General features: G+C 41.9%; 2 protein-coding genes across 7 annotated transcripts in view; one reads left to right on the top strand and one right to left on the bottom strand.

Annotated features, from left to right (window-relative positions):
* Nucleotides 1-16,808, top strand: part of DHFR (dihydrofolate reductase) — a 268,430-nt gene that overhangs the window by 88,809 nt on the left and 162,813 nt on the right. The window contains exon 1 of one of the 2 annotated variants that reach the window (XM_056539455.1): nt 16,693-16,791. The exons of the other annotated variant lie outside the window; for it this stretch is intronic. The gene's annotated coding sequence lies outside the window, so the exon portion shown is untranslated. Of the gene's footprint in view, nt 1-16,692; nt 16,792-16,808 lie in introns of those variants that run through there. 2 annotated transcript variants of the gene reach the window in all.
* Nucleotides 1-16,808, bottom strand: part of MSH3 (mutS homolog 3) — a 193,778-nt gene that overhangs the window by 55,217 nt on the left and 121,753 nt on the right. For all 5 annotated transcript variants that reach the window (XM_056539388.1, XM_056539377.1, XM_056539398.1 and 2 more), the window contains 2 exons: nt 5,601-5,733; nt 241-428 (listed from right to left, as the gene is read on the bottom strand). In XM_056539388.1, coding sequence (XP_056395363.1) covers nt 241-428; nt 5,601-5,733 — 321 coding nt within the window. The remainder of the gene's footprint in view (nt 1-240; nt 429-5,600; nt 5,734-16,808) is intronic.

Below are 16,808 nucleotides of genomic sequence, written 5' to 3'. Positions count from 1 at the left end.
AAGTTCTCCCCTGCAGGGCTTCAGATGATGTCACGCCTGCTGGGTAACACCCCCTTGCCAGTCTGTGGAGCTCACTGAGAGCAGAATATATAGCACAATATACAAGTAGAAAACTAAAAAATAATAAAAATAAAGGCAGGGGGTGGTTTATCATGATGGGGGAAGTGAACTGGGAGGATTAAAAATGTATCAAGATCATGACAGGTACTCTTTAAGGCAATGATCTGCACTTGTACTTACTTTGCAGCATCTTCATTTAACACCTGTACAAACTTCTGTGTCGGACTGAGAATTTGCGGGACTTCAGTAAAAATCTGTTTCAGCAAAGCGGACTTAACCTGAGAGTTGACGGCAGGAATCAATACTTGGAGGTGGCTTTCTAAATTGGACAATGTGCTGACTATTAGGAAGAATTCCTGAGGGGAAGACTGGAAAAAAAATTACATCATAAAATATGTAGCTTGAAAGACCAAGCGCTATCGGAACTTGATCTAATCCGCACATTTGTCAGATACAGTCACCTTTAAAAGACAATTAAAAGTATTGATCACAGAAAAGCCTTGACTAACAGGATAACTTTTCACACCTTATATCAGTAACAACTGCAAAGTGAGAACAGTCAATAAAAAAAATCTGCAGACTACTGGGAATTACATCAATGTCGGACATTATAATGAAGAGACAGTAACAATTGCACTTTTTTTCTCCCTAAAAAGTGGATATTGATAAGAGCGGGTGTACAGTCTAACAGGGTTAGAGGTGAAGTCTAATTAGCAGACTGAATACAGACTAAGTATGGGTACACTGTGCTTTGATGCAGCAGACACAGTAAAAACCATGTAATATATCATATTAAAGAGGTTATCTAGAAATAGAAAAACAGAGCTAATTCATTCCAAAAACAGCACCACTCCAGCCCTTAGGTTGTGTGTGGTATTACAACTTGTCTATATTCACTTCAATGGACAAGTGTGGGGCTGTTAAAATAAAAAAAATCAGCTTTCTTTTTCTAAACCTGGATAACCCCTTTAGGGTCTATTCACGCGTACAGTATCCTGCGCAGATTTGATTCATGGGATTTGAAGCTATGTTCAGTCATTTAGTTAACATTGAAATATGTAGCAGAAAATCCTGAGCATCAAATCTGTGCAGAATACTGTTGGGGCGAACACATTATAAGGGTAGGGTCACACGTAACGGATCCACAGCGTATTTATGCTGCGGATCCACCGGTGTCCCAACACATAGTGTGCCTCCAGCACAGGGTTTAATGTGAACTAATTGACTGAACACAGCTTCAAATCCTGCGCATCAAATATACTCAGAATACTGTACGTGTGAATACCTTTAATGTTATTGCTACTTTCCTCTCACATTGCAGATGAATAGAATTTTTTTTATGCAGTTGTGTTCTTTGAAAATACATGGACTATTGACTTTATGTTGCATATTGTTAATATTTTAGGCAATAATAAATGCATGCATTCATTCAGTACAGGTCCTGATGGAGGTTGAATAGCCTTTTTTGAGATGAAGTTAATACATCCTCAAAGTAATTTTTCTTAACAGCATTTGCTATAAATAATTTCATAATATAAATAAATCAAGATCAAAAGGTCAGTGGTTGTTTTAATCAGGTTTTATTGATAGCATCCCTAGGTCTGTCCCTACATGTTAGATTAATATCTGTCCACTGACCATCATCAATTGAGGACTCCCATCTGTCCCGGACAGATGATGTTGGGGAGAAAGGAAATGGTTAGATGGATCTCAAGGTCCTTGGGAGAAATAAGCTGCTGGTGTGTGATAATGGCTTACCCCAATGGCTCTTCATTGAGAACACATGCAAGCTCAGCTGAGCAAAGGATGTATGCGTATGGGTGGATTGGAAGTCATAGCTGTTGGTCTGCTGAGTGTTTATCTGACACCTCTCTACTGAGTATGGTCAGATAAATACAGCTCCCAAAACAGTAAATGAGCAGCAGCACAAATGAGAGACTGACGCTCTGTTCCAACAGGAGACTTGGGACCCTGTTCTCAAGATCGCAAGGGTCAAACCACTCTAGAATATGGTGCAGTGTATTCCTTAAGAATTAAGTATTGGTCGACGTGTGCAATGCTGCTCCATTCATTGTCTATAGTTGCTGTTCGAGACCTTTAGGATATGTGATAAATGTTAAAGGAGTTTTCAGGGACTTTGACTGATGGCAGTATACTGGTCACTGGAAGTTCAACATGGCACCTCAGGGCAAAGAACTCTCTGAGGATCTGAAAAACGTATTGCTGCTGTAAAGATGGCCTAGGCTCTAAGAAGATTGCCAAGATTGCCAATGAGCACATGCGCATGAAATGTGTTGAGACACACAAGATGTGGGATTTATAGTAGTGTTGAAGTACGTGAAACGATTTTAATGCATACCGAATAATGGCAAGTTTTAGTTGAGTTGAGTTGGAATGACAATTGCTTATTTGTGATTACGTCGCAATGCTCCGGGCTCCCATTTTTGTAGTGGGCGCGCGGAGTCTCGCGGTGCTGTATGGATGCCGCAAGAGTTCCGGCCTTTCAGAACTTCTGGCCATTGGTGCTGTCCTCTCGCGATCACTGTGCATGATGCAGGAGCCACGTGAGTAGGTGACCCCCGATTCCAGTTTAGGCGCTAGTGGACATTGCGATCACTCCTGAGCTCCGGGAGCATGGTCATATGGTCCATGTGCCTGGTGCTCTATGGGGGCGTGATGATCACTATATACATCCGGTTAGTAACTCTTGCTCGTGCGTTATTTAATACACTTAGCCATGTGGCTTACGTAGATATTTATGTAGGTCCCGTGATCTCTTGTACTATGATGTATCTATCTATGGGGTGCAATGATTGGTTGCCCTGGATATAAAATGGAGGTCCATTTCCCCTTTTGGTTACGCCCCGGAAGAAGCAAACTGAGAGAAACGTTGGGTGGTGCTGGAGGTCCTACTTGCAGTAGCTTAGGGTATATCCCGTACATATATCTTTTTTGCATGTCTTGTTCAGCCCATATATTTTGAGATATACATCCCTTGTGGACCTCTTGCTTTGTATCTAGCAGATTAGTCTCTGTTTACAACTTACCTGACATTTTTTAGTGGTTTTAAATGTTATGTCTTCGATGCATTTATGTTTAATAAAATTAATTCTTTGATCTACATACGCCTATTTTTGTCTTGTTGTATCATGATAATTGCATAGGATCTACTACATTTGGCATTTTTTGTATGCATACGTCTAAAGTGACAATACTTTTAATACATATAGTGCAGATTACAAACTGTCCTCCTACAAAGGATCAATATGTAATTTATCATTACTTAGAATTATCATCTACACCTCCATAATAAAAAGTTTAGCTAAATAAACTTTTTCCCTTCCCCCGGTAATGTTAGGTGCACTATTGGAATATCATCATTCCTAATTAGTTAGGTCATATTTGCATTGGACCACTGTGTATTATAAAGATGACATTACCATAATGTAATATAGAATGTTGTTCTGCTGTATTCAAATAAACATCCTCATCAGCTTCACATTACTGCATAAAAAACAGATTAAATAGGACACTATGGATGAGATTAACACCTACAAATAAATTCTCTTAAGAGCCAATTGAGTAACATATAATGCATCTAATAATGGATAATTTGATTTATCATTATTATGTTTCATTTATTACCAAATGCTGTTTTAAAAGGGGCTTACTGAAAAAAGTAAAAGGTCTTGTCTGTTAAAATATTCTGACATTTACAGCCCTTATATAGGATCTGCCAGCTCTATATCATGCTCTGAGCTGAAGGCAAGGGCATATAGCTGACAATCAGCTAAGAGACAGGTATTGTTTGTTTTATCTCCCAACTATCTGCCTATGCTGCCCTCTGATATACATCTGACAGATTCTTCTTAAAGGAATCATGTCAGGAGTCAGGTCAAAAGTCATCAGGGTGGTCCCCAAATGGAGTCAGTAGCCTTGTTTGATAGATCTCTTTCTGCTTGGGTTACAATAAAAGTTACAAGAAAACTATGGCAATTAAAGAGAATCTGTCAGCTCTAGATCATTCTCAGAGCTAAAAATCTCCAAGAGGCTGTGCTGAGCCACAGGATTCATGTCTTCTCTGTCCCCCAGCCCTCCTTGCTTTTACTCATTGACCTGGAAGCTGAGCCCTGTATGTTAGTCAACCAAGGCCGGGAGCGGTGAGGGAGGGTGGAGGCATGCATTCTGTGGCTCAGCCCAGCCTCTTTACACTTGAGCTCGAAGCATGATCTAGAGATGACATATTCTCTTTAAGAGGAGAGGCAAAGTATGGTAAAAGGAGTTGCAATGTAGTCTACATAGAGTTGCCAGACATGGGGGTATCTCTCATGGGTATCCGTTCCTGTAGCTTAAACTTTTTCTTAAAAAGTAAATAAAATAGCACTGTCTACAGTTCATATGGACAGAGCTGCATTTCTACAGTGGCTACATGAATTATATCTGCTATAAGAATTTATCAGTTTATGAACAAGATCGTTGCAGTTTTTGTATTAAATAGCAGAAACTGTTTACCAATCCGTAACAAGCCCTTTAAAGGAGTAGTATCATGCACAAAAACTTACCCTTAATCTGTAGGAGAGGGGATAAGTTATAAATCGTGGGGGGTCTGACCACTGGGACCCCCGCAATCTCCTGTATGAGGCCCGGGTCTCTGGGAACGGACGTGTCAGACGACACATCACCTCCATATATCTCTATGGGAGAGTCATTCGGTTATCTTCGGCTCTCCCATAGAGATATATGGATGGGGCAGGGGTCACTTCATGTGGGGTCAACACGCTCTATTCCCGGAGAGAGCCATGGTCCCATACAGGAGATCGGTCCGATCCCCCGCTTTCTAAAACTTCTCCTTTAACAAAATGTAGTGTTCACTTTGATCTTACTTTTACCCTTTATATCTTTGTGTTATGCAGTCAAAAACAAATGCCCAGCCATCAGTCTATCGGAACGTGTATTTAGAAATTCAGCCTTTCACTTCTTTGGATGTCTGTGAAGTGATGAAGCATACTCCTATTCACAGCGAGTGACATCCTTTATAGCCAATGAAGCCTGGATACAGCAGCCATGGTCTAGTAAATCAGCTGCTGATTCTGATGGTAAACTTTGCTGAGGCATGAACTGCTTCTATCTTCTCCATAGTGCTGGTTTATATTTATTTCATCTTTAGAAGAAAATAGGCAAGCACCCAACTGAGGCTCAGCTACAATATTTGTGTCTATTCTAAAAAGCTCCCACAACAACTGAATGGACATGGTGCTCTAATAACTTGTTACAATCGCTGTTCCCAGAGAGCATTATTTTTATGCTTGTGAAAGCATATCCAAGTAGTACGATACCTCAGCGCTCTGTGCTATGTATAAGTAATATACTACTTTCTTTTGGGCCAAATTGTTTCTAACTACTCTCCGTCTACCTAATCCTGAAGAGTCACATGGTCCTGCTATAGACACCATAGGCACAACATCACAACCATCACATTGGTGCGGCACATCCTTTTTGTGCCGCACCAATGATTTATAAAGTAAATATGAGCTTCTTACCTTTTTGTGATAAATACTAGAAATCCCTCTTTCCAAGTCTGGCAACTTACAGAGATGGCCCCGAATCAGGCTGAAAACGCTGCTATCAGATGAAAGGATCTCAGACACCGCATCAAGCCGAGCATTGATTTCACTGGGGAAAATAATCAGTATTTACTGAAAACACAATAATAGAAAGTATAAGAAAGGCTAAAACTTAGACAGGTTTTGACCCAGAATCTGCACTAGTTTCCGTATCAAGATCAGCATGGTTTTGATTCAAAAAGTATATACCTTGGATTTCAGTAGGAAACTCCACAACACACTCAAAAATCCATCAATGAGATTTAAAAATCAAAATCCACAACATTTCCCACACAATGAATTCCACGCGGAGTTTGATGTGTAATAGTCAGCGTGGATTTTAGTGATGTGAACATGCCCTTTAATGGGTTCTGTTCCTTTAAGAAAAGATTCTGGAACATTTGTTTCATTAGCAGCACACAATGAAGGAGTCCTATCATTTTCTTCTTCTTCTTCTATTAACATGGAAACAGAATGTAGACTGGATTAAACCGATTTATTTATTTCAGTACATTATGGATCTAAAGTCCAAAGGGAGACAGCTACCTGGCACTGGTTATGTAGAGAGTTATCACTGGCCGGTGAGTGGCCAAACAGAGCGTGGTGCTTCACAGATAGAAAAAGTGACTTCTAGCCTAAAATGTAAGTACAGGAAAATGGAATCTTGAGCATTCACCCAATTCTTGATAGTAGGTACTTTATTGATGAACATCCACAGAGATAAAATGGTGGAATATGCACACTGATGTGACAGGTCCCCTAGGATTGAATGAACGGAACAAACTAAATGTTTTTCTATAATTATTTCCGTAATACCTGCATTTCTTCAGTTTCACACTTGGTGTTTTATTTTTAATATGTGTGCTTTCATGTTGTTAACATGTTTTTTTTTGTACCTGTGTGAGTCTATTTGTTTGTAAGTACCTGCTCATGTATTTAAAGCCGGAATACCTGCGGACTGACGTCACCGATGGGCCTGATGACACGCCTCCGTGCGTGAAACGGAATCCGTCGCCCGGTGCACACTACTGCCTCCGCTCCCCAGCATGTACTTTTAACAGATTTTATCTCTGTGGATGTTCATCAATAAAGTACCGTATTTACTCGAGTATAAGCCGAGTTTTTCAGCACGATTTTTCGTGCTGAAAACGCCTCCCCTCGGCTTATACTTGAGTGAACTCTCCGCCTGTCAATCCCTTCTCAGTGGTCTCCAACCTGCAGACCTCCAGATGTTGCAAAACTACAACTCCCAACATGCCTGGACAGCCATCGGCTGTCCGGAAATGCTGGGTGTTGTAGTTTTGAAACCTCTGGAGGTCCACAGGTTGAAGACCACTGCGGCCTTAGTCATCACCCAGCCCCCCCCACTTGCCCCTTTTGTTTTGTACTCACCTCCCCTCGGCGTGAAGTTAGGGTGAGCTGGTCCGGGCCATCTATGCTGCAGGGACCGTCCGGTGGGGAGGATTAGTCAATGCGGGCTGTCCATTTTAACCGGGGGGCCCTCTTATCCGCTCCGGCCCGGCCCCGGACTAGTGACGTTGCCTTGACAACGACGCACAGGGACGTTGCGCATGAACGTCCCTGTGCGTCGTCATTAAGGCAACGTCACTAGTCCGGGGCAGGCCTGAAGCGCGGAGAAGAGGACCCCCCGGTGAAAATGGACAGCCTGCATTGACTAATCCTCCCCACCGGACGGTCCCTGCAGCATAGATGGCCCGGACCAGCTCACCCTAACTTCACGCTGAGGGGAGGTGAGTACAAAACACAAGGGGGGGGGGGGGGGCTGGATGATGACTAAGGCTGCAGTGGTCTTCAACCTGCGGACCTCCAGAGGTTTCAAAACTACAACACCCAGCATTCCCAGACAGCCGATGGCAGGCGGTGATGATGAAGGAGGGGGGGGATGATGACGGGGGTCTGGATGATGACGGAGGTCTGGATGATTACGTGGGGGATGATGTATTTCCCACCCTAGGCTTATAGTCGAGTCAATAACTTTTCCTGGGTTTTTGGGGTGAAATTAGGGGCCTCGGCTTATATTCGGGTCGGCTTATACTCGAGTATGTACAGTACCTACTATCAAGAATTGGGTAAGTGATCCTGATTCCATTTTTCCTGTACTTAAATGTTATACATTATGGATCTCCTTTGCTAAATATTTCAGTGATGAAATATCAATTGTTATATATGGTTATGAACAATCTGAGCTAATTCACTAAACCCCAAGTACCTTAAAAATCTATGACCATATTTCAGACTGTAATTTCAAGCACTGTAGTCCGTAGGCTGCAAAGGTTATTGGAATTTAAATGGATTGTATTCTGCTTACAGGCCTCGTAGCAGTCTGACTGTTGCCATACAAGTTAAATGAATAAAGTATTCAGATCTTAAGTCTTATCCACCAGTCTTATTGGAGAATACAAACATTAAAATCCATAGTGACACACTGTTCGAAACGCGTTAGGGTAGATTCACATCTGTCTGGTATACAACAAATGGATGTGCAAAAACAAGACCAATTTAGTTCAATGTTGTATAAACTTGTAGTTTCTTTAGTGGTATACATTTGCAGATGAATTAAATGTATACTTTTTTTTGTTAATATAGTAAACTATGTGGGGAAAATACGAAGAAAAAAACTGCATACAATTTTTTGGTAGTACAGAAAAGTAGTGCATGCAGAACTTTTATATCACACACAAAAAACTATGTATACAAATGTACAGGGGAATAAACAGGTTTGATGTGAGAGACGGCAATTAAAACTATAAAGGGGTTAACAAGAGTGATCTTTGTACAGAGCTATTTTTACATGTTGCTGTTATATCAATTAATCAAATAAATACCAACATTTATCTATCTGTACTTAAAAAAAAAAAAAAAAAAAAAGAACATAGAAAAAGAGAAGCTGTATTTCTCCCCCTTAGGGGAATTGCTTTATAAACATATGGGCTCTTAGGCTGATTTGAAGGGTGAATAAATGTTTTACAAAGAAAGTCTAGCTTCAGTGTGGATATTTTTAAAACTCCTCTTTAGGGTATGTTCCCACAGGACTGAAATGCTATCGGTCTGTTGCAGATATTCCCAGTTAATAACAGTGACTGGCGGGTTTCAGACAGTATCCTGTCCTTACTCATAGTTCTAGTAGGCTATGACAGTAAACAAAAACAGTATCAGACCTCAAGGTTAGTGAGAATAAAAACAAATGATATTATTTATTTATAAATAATCTGTAAACAGTAATATTTAAAAATAGAATAAAATAGCAAATCTCTAAATTAAAGGATCTTGGATATTGCTAAAAATGCATAAAATAAAATGAATCGCAAAAGACAGCACTATTAAAGTGTAAGTTTCATACTTCGGGCCTATGCACAGAACCATGCCCCCTCCATGCAGCTATATGGGAGAGCAGGAGATTCCTAAGTACAGCGCTCTGGTTCTCCCATAGAGCTTCATTGAGGGGGCATGTCAGCCGCCGCTTCGTGCAGTGGTTGACACTCCCCATTAAGGAGGAGAGCTGGGGTGCCGGGCAGGAGATTGCAGTGGGTCCCAGTGGTTGGACCCCCCAGAATCTGACACTTATTCCCTATCCCTAGGATAGGGGATTCGTTTTTATATCCCAGAGTACTCCTTTAAATACTGATGGTCTGATGCAGATTTTCAGTAAAAGTTCAGTATTACACATAAAGGTTGTTTCCACAAATTGAAGCAAATGTATAAGTTCTCTTTGTTCATAAAACCCTCATGTTAGATATAACCAGGGCTGTGGAGTCGGTAGATAAATGTTCCGACTCCGACTCCAACTCAGACTCCAGAGTTTTCTGTGCTTCCAACTCCGACTCCGACTCTCCGTATTTTATACATTCCTTGAAGGAAAGAAAGGCAACATACATGTCATTACCACAGGACTACTGGCTGGGAAGCCAACAGTCTACTGTATTGAACAGTTTGTGTGCTGATCTGCTGCTGAAGATAGGGCAGTGGGAGGATCCAGGAAGGGGCATTTATTATAAAACATGATTTCCCTAGTAGAATCCCATAGTCAAGTTTAAAGGGGTACTCCGCCCCTAGACATCTTATCCCCTATCCAAAGGATAGGGGATAAGATGTCAGATCGCCGGGGTCCTGCTGCTGGGGACCCCCGGGATCGCCACTGCGGCACCGTGCTTTCATTACTACACAGAGAGAGTTCGCTCTGTGCGTAATGATGGGCTATACAGGGGATGGGGCAGCGTGACATCATGGCTCAGCCACTCGTGACATCACGGCCCGCCCCCTTAATGCAAGTCTATGGCAGGGGGCGTGACGACCCCCACGCCCCTTCCTATAGACTTGTATTGAGGGGGCGGGCCGTGACATCATAAGGGGCGGAGCCGTGATGTAACGATGCTCCGGCTCCTGTATCGCCCGTCATTACTCACTCGCTCTGTGCAGTAATGAGCGCGCAGTGCCGCAGCGGCAATCCCGGGTGTCCCCAGCAGCGGGACCCCGGCGATCTGAAATCTTATCCCCTTTCCAAAGGATAGTTCGCTCTGTGCGTAATGATGGGCGATACAGGGGCCGGAGCATCACTACATCACGGCTCCGCCCCTCGTGATGTCTAGGGGCGGAGTACCCCTTTAAGCTAACAATCGAGTTTACAAGTTTTTATAGCCTTAGCTGAATGGCAGCAGTTTTTCCAATGGTTTACAGCTTCAGTCTTGAACTATTGACTATTGACCCTCCATTCCCTTCACTTACACTAGTCCTGCAAAAAACATATTTCCTTAATCCCTTATCAGTGAAGCTAGGTTACCCATGGGTTCCCTGTAACAGCAGGACACAACACTATGGAAAGTATAATTATTGCCACTCCTAATTGTGCGTTGTGTGCCAAATAGTAAAGCACATGAAAAGCATGCTTCTTCACGGTCACTTAACGTGTTCGTTTTGCGGTTACATGAGGCACTGCATGCATTGATCTTTATTCTTATAGTAGAGAATTCATTAATTATAACTTTTTGTGAATTGGGACATTTAAACTTGCTTTTTTTTTTATTCCAATCTAAATTTAGTAGGAGTCGGTGCATTGTTTGCCGATTCCGACTCCAGGTACCCAAAATTTCGTCCGACTCCTCGACTCCGACTCCACAGCCCTGGATATAACTTGTGATACAATAGACCCAATATTGATACAGATACCCAAAGGTGGGTATTAAACTCTAGATTTGTATAAAATGTTCCCCTTGAGCGAAGCTGACCGCATATGTAGCAATATTGGGTTTAACTATGTTTTTAGGTTTCTTAGCAAATAAAAATGTGCTTATGTGCAAAAAATATAGTTACATAGAACAATGTTTTGTCTGAAACGTGTCATTCACTATTTTTGGCTTGCTTTTTAATATTTTAAACAAATAACAATAAGGAGTTTTAACAATATTCATACTGATGCTGGGCTTACGTTTCTTAGTACTACGCTTAACGGTCTGATCTTCAGTTGTCTGGTATCATAAGGGTCATTTGTATGAGTGAGGATGAAGGAGCTGACTATATGGAGATTATTATTATTTATTGGAAAAGGAGTATGGCGAGTTCCTATAGCCCTAGTCCTAATGCAGCATCCACTGGGGGGTTATAACTGCAGCAATTTACACTGTATCAGGGACAATGTAACTACTTCTTATCTTGTGAAAATGTCAAATAAATAATATACAAAATGACAAAGACATCATAGAAGTTTTCAGATGAGTTGCAAGCAATTAAATCATAAACTGAGAGCGTTCTAAAGAAAGCACTGGGTCATGATAACTTCAGCTCATACTTTTTCACTTTTCTTTCTTATTTTTTTTATTCAAAAGATACCAGATAAAAATAGAACACATTTTTAGTTTCTAAGATAATTCTAAATCTGCATTACCAGTTCTTATTACCTTTTTCCCACAGTCTTTCTTTAAAGCTACTGCTGGATATGTTCAAAATAATGGAAAATCTATCTAGTGCCTTAGGGTGGGTTCTCACGCTGTGGTTGCTGCATGCAGATAAAACTATGCCCACATGTGATGGCCAATGGCTGTAAGAGTTTGCCAGTATTACTGCGGTATTGGCTGCAAAATTGTGTGACCATTGGTCTTCACTTGTGGCCATGGTTTGAGCTACATTCAGTAGCCACAGTATAAGAAACAGACCTTTAGAGACCAACAGGGTACATATCTAATATTTGTCCCCCCTGTATTGAGTGTTTAACTTCCACCCAAGGCAGATAAACTGGAACAGAATTGGCTGAGCAAATACTCAAATGATGCTGAATCGTAGATGTGGTCAAAATTCTCCAGGGAAAAACGTATTTTCTCTTCACATGGCTAAGCAAATTGGTAATGTTCTATATTCACTTTACATAAGCAGATATAAGTATTTGAAATCCACTGTCAATTACCACAAAAAAGGAGAGAAGTTCTCCGGATGTGCCTAAAATTTAACTTTTACTTGGATCAATTAAAATGTTTATAATCATTAGGTGTATGATTAATGAAGTTGCCCGGTGGCAAAATTAAAGATAGAAATAGAGAATGTGCTGATAGTTAGGAGATGGCTGAGCCCAGCCAAACCTCCACTAGCACAATCACTGATAAAATACAATACAAATACTGCCAGCGCAATCACTGGAAGAAGAAAGTCAAAGTAGAGGACCGCTAACATACAAAACATATACCGCCAACGCGTTTCTGTCACCTGTCACGGTGATTTCATCAGGGAGGTATGCTATATGTATTTAACAAGTATCATAATAGGTACCATAGTAGCATGTGCAAGGGATATAATTCATAACATTGTACTCAAATTAAAGGTAGTGGATTCTAACATGTAACAAATGCCCCAGGTAATTTTAGCATGGCCTGTAGGGAAAAAATATGGCAAGCATCCACTGTCCGTTTAACATATCCTGCGATCCACGGTTTCCACGGATAAACAGAATACTGACGTGAGACACCTGCAAGTAGCAGGGAGCTGGGGATTACCGGCTCACTCGCGGGTTCCAGCGAGGCGATGGCGCCAGACTTGATTTTCTTCTTCCTCTACTTTGATTTTCTTCTTTCCAGTGATTGCGCTGGCAGTATTTGTATTGTATTTTATCAGTGATTGTGCTAGTGGAGGTTTGGCTGGGCTCAGCCATCTCCTAACTATCAGCACATTCTCTATTTCTATCTTTAATTTTGCCACCGGGCAACTTCAATAACCATACACCTAATGATTATAAACATTTTAATTGATCCACGTAAAAGTTAAATTTTAGGCACATCCGGAGAACTTCTCTCTTTTTTTCTGATACTTTTATGCTGGGTGACTATATAAGAAATAGTGGTCTATGTAGAACCACCTTACTATATTCTACATTCTAGTATATCCTCTGTCAATTACGAAAGCTTAAAGGGTTACTCCGTCCCTAGACATCTTATCCTCTATCCAAGGATAGGGGATAAGACGTCTGATCGTGGGGGTCCTGCCGCTGGGGACCCTCGCGATCAGACATCTTATCCCCTATCCTTTGGTTAGGGGATAAGATGCCTAGGGGCGGAATAACCCTTTAAAGTGAAAAACTCTACATATACAGTAGCAGCATTCCAAAAAGGGTCCATACAAGTCTGTATAACTACTGTCCAATACTCTGTCCTAGGTCACATAGTTTAAAGCATATAACTTGGCTTTCTCTTTACTTCTCATAAAGCACATATTTATAATGAATATCATATCACAATTAATTTATACACCTATATTATACAGCAACTGTGATCCTAATATACAACTTGTTTTATAGCGCAAGATGTGCCCAAAATGGCTTCAACCATGGCATCTCTCCTGCAGCCCCTAGTCATCTGCACCCTGTATCGTGAGTCATCAAGCACGGAGCAAGCTTCAGCTCCGTGCTGCAGATAACTAGGTGCTGCAGGAGAGATTGTGGGGGTCCACCGCGGCGGGACCCCCACGATCAGACATCTAATCCCCTATCCTTGGATAGGGGATAAGATGTCTAGGGGCGGAGTACCCCTTTAAGGAGCTGTGAAACCTCTTACCCCTTAAGGACTCAGGGTTTTTCCACTTTAGTTTTTTCCTACTCACCTTCTAAAAATCATAACGCTTATAGTTTTCCACCTAAAGACCTATATGATGGCTTGTTTTATGCACTGCAAATATTACTTTGTAATGACATCAGTCATTTCACCACAAAATCTATGGTGAAACCAAAAAAAAATAAAAACATTTTTGTGGGACAAAATAAAAAACGCCATTTTCTAAATTTTAGCGGCCTCCGTTTCTACGATGTGCACTTTTAGGTAAAAATGACACCTTATATTTATTCTGTAGGTCCATACAATTACAAGGATACCCAATTTACGTAGGTTTTATTTTGTTATACTACTTTAAAAAAATTATAATTACATGCACCAAAATTTATATGTTTAAAATTGCCATCTTCTGACCCCTATAACTTTTTTACTTTTATGTATATGGGGATGTGTGCATGCAAATTTTTTGCGCTGTGGTCTGTAGTTTTTCTCTGTACCTTTTTTGTTTTGATGGAACTTTTTCATCGCTTTTTTATACATTTGTTTAGGGTATACAAAATGACCAAAAATATGCAATTTTGGGTTATGATTTTTAAAAGGTAAGGAGGAAAAAACGAAAGTGAAAAAACGGAAAAACCCTGAGTCCTTAAGGGGTTAAAAAAAACTGTTTAACTTTCTGGCACCAGCCCATTTTTGGAGTTTGGTGTGACATTATGTCCAATTTGCTTTTTTTTTCTTCCCTTTTTTGGTTTTGTTCACATACACACAAAGTGAATAAACACGTGTATAGCAAAACATGTGTTACTGCTATTCTTTTCTGTGAGAAATACTTCATTTTCTTTCAGGGGTGCCAACATATACGGCCATGACTGTATTTTTATAGTTCGGACATTTACGCATACCACATATGTTTATGTTTGTTTTTGTTTAAATGTTTTTTATTTTTTTTTTATGGGAAAAGGGGGGTGATTAAAATTTTTATTAGGGGTTAAATCCCATTTATTAACTTTTTTTTTTACACACCATTATTTAGTCCCCATAGGGGACTATTACATGCAATCTTCTGATTGCATACACTGTTCAATGCTATGTCATAGCATAGCATTGAGCAGTGTAATCGGCGCTCTGCTGCTCCAGCCTGCTGACCAGGCATGGAGCAGCAGATCACCGATTGGACGGTGAGGAGGCAGGTGGGCACCCTCCTCCTGTCCTATCAGCTGTTCGGGACGCCAAGATTTGACCGCGGCGGTTCCGAACAGCCCGACTGAGCGTCCGGGAACGTTTTGATTGCTGCATCTAAGGGGTTAATGGCGGGCATCACCCCGATCGGTGATGTCCGGCATTAGACGCGGGTCCCAGCGGCTGATAGCTGCCGGGACCACCCGGCTATTACGCGTGGTCCTCTCGTGAGCCCGTGTCATAGCAGGGGAGTGGGCGCAGGACGTACAGGTACACCCTGCGTCCTTAAGGAGTGTTTTATCACAACTGTAAATCTCTGATTTAGGTATGATATCTTATAAGTCACCTAGCTATGTCTTTAAAGTGTTCCTGTCAGTTTAAAAATCTTCTGACATGTTGCAGAGACATGTCTAAAGTTTTGATTGGTCAAGTCCTGGGTGGTCAGGCTCATCACCAGAACAAGTGGGGAGAGAAGCACATGGCTGAGCGCTTCTCTACCAGCACCTGGGATCAGGGCCGGATTAACCTAGGGGCGGATGGAGCTGCCGCTTCAGGCCCCTACCTTAAAATAGGCCGAGCCAGTCTTTAAGATTTTTTATTTATTTATGCGGCCTAAGCTTGGGGATCTAGGACACTTGCCCTGGATCCCCAAGCAAGCAAGTGCAGCTTTTATGTGCCCATGCATACAGTTATATATATATATATATATATATATATATTTTTTTTTATGTTTCCGGAGGTAGGGGTGACTTGTTTACAGTAACACCCGCCCGCCTGTTTACCTTTCCACCCGCCCACCTGAACCTGCCCATCCACCCACCTGAACCTGTCCAACCCACCCACCTGAACCTGCCCATCTGAACCTGAAAACTCACCCACCTAAACCTGACCACACACCCACCTAAACCTGCCCAACCTTTCGACCTGCCTGACCGCCCTCCCACCTCATTGTTTACCTGCCTGCCTACCCACCTGGCTGTTTACCTGAAACCACCCACCTGCCTGGCTGTTTACCTGTAACCAACCCACCCGCCTGGCTGTTTACCTGAACCTGCCCACCCGCCTGGCTGTTTATCTGAATCTGCCCTCCTGCCTGGCTGTTTATCTGAACCTGCCCACCCACCTGGCTGTCTAAGTACCTGCCCAGCCACCAACCTGGCTAACTACCTAAATGTTGGCTTACTACCTACCTGCCTGCCCACATCGTGGTCTAACTGCCCACCCGTCTGCCTACCTGGCTGGCTGCCTACCTACCTAGCTGGCTGTCTACCTTCCTACCCAAACACCCACCCACCTACCTACATGGCTGTCTACCTACCAACCTACCTATTTGGCTGTCCAACTACCTAGCTACCTTCCTGGCTATCTAGGTAGCAACCTACATATCTAGCTACCTGGCTGTCTACCTACCCACCCATCAAACCCCCTGGCTACCTACCAATCTTTCTAGCTAGCTACCTACCTAGGTGGCTGTCTACCTTTCTGTATACCTACCAAACTACCTACTTGGCTGTCCACCTACCTAGATAGTTACATACCTGGCTATCTAGCTACCTGTTTGTCTACCTTTCTAGCTAGTTACTTTCCTACCTACCTGGCGGTCTACTTACCTAACCATTTAATCAGCCTGCCTATTGTGGGGGATATACCTTATTAACTGCAGACCCACTATCCTACCCTATCCACTTTTACTGTGGCGAACACCTAGGGGTCATTAAAACAGTTCAGGACCTATAGATGGGGAGATAGTGTAGGGATCCGGAGGGTACTGTAAAAATGTGGAGTCTAACATGTTTGTCCTGCAGATGCAGAAGAGATGAGTTTTGGCAGGAAGAAGTGGTCATGGTGGTCTGAGCCGGATGAAGAAAAAAAGGAAAGAGGACGACGCTGATCAGAAAAGAATTGTGAGTCCATAGATGTA

The sequence above is a fragment of the Hyla sarda genome, chromosome 1, assembly GCF_029499605.1.
Source record: "Hyla sarda isolate aHylSar1 chromosome 1, aHylSar1.hap1, whole genome shotgun sequence".
In the NCBI taxonomy this organism is placed as follows: Eukaryota; Metazoa; Chordata; class Amphibia; order Anura; family Hylidae; genus Hyla; species Hyla sarda.
Note: the sequence above shows the minus strand (reverse complement) of the source record. Positions and strands in the feature narration are given on the sequence as shown.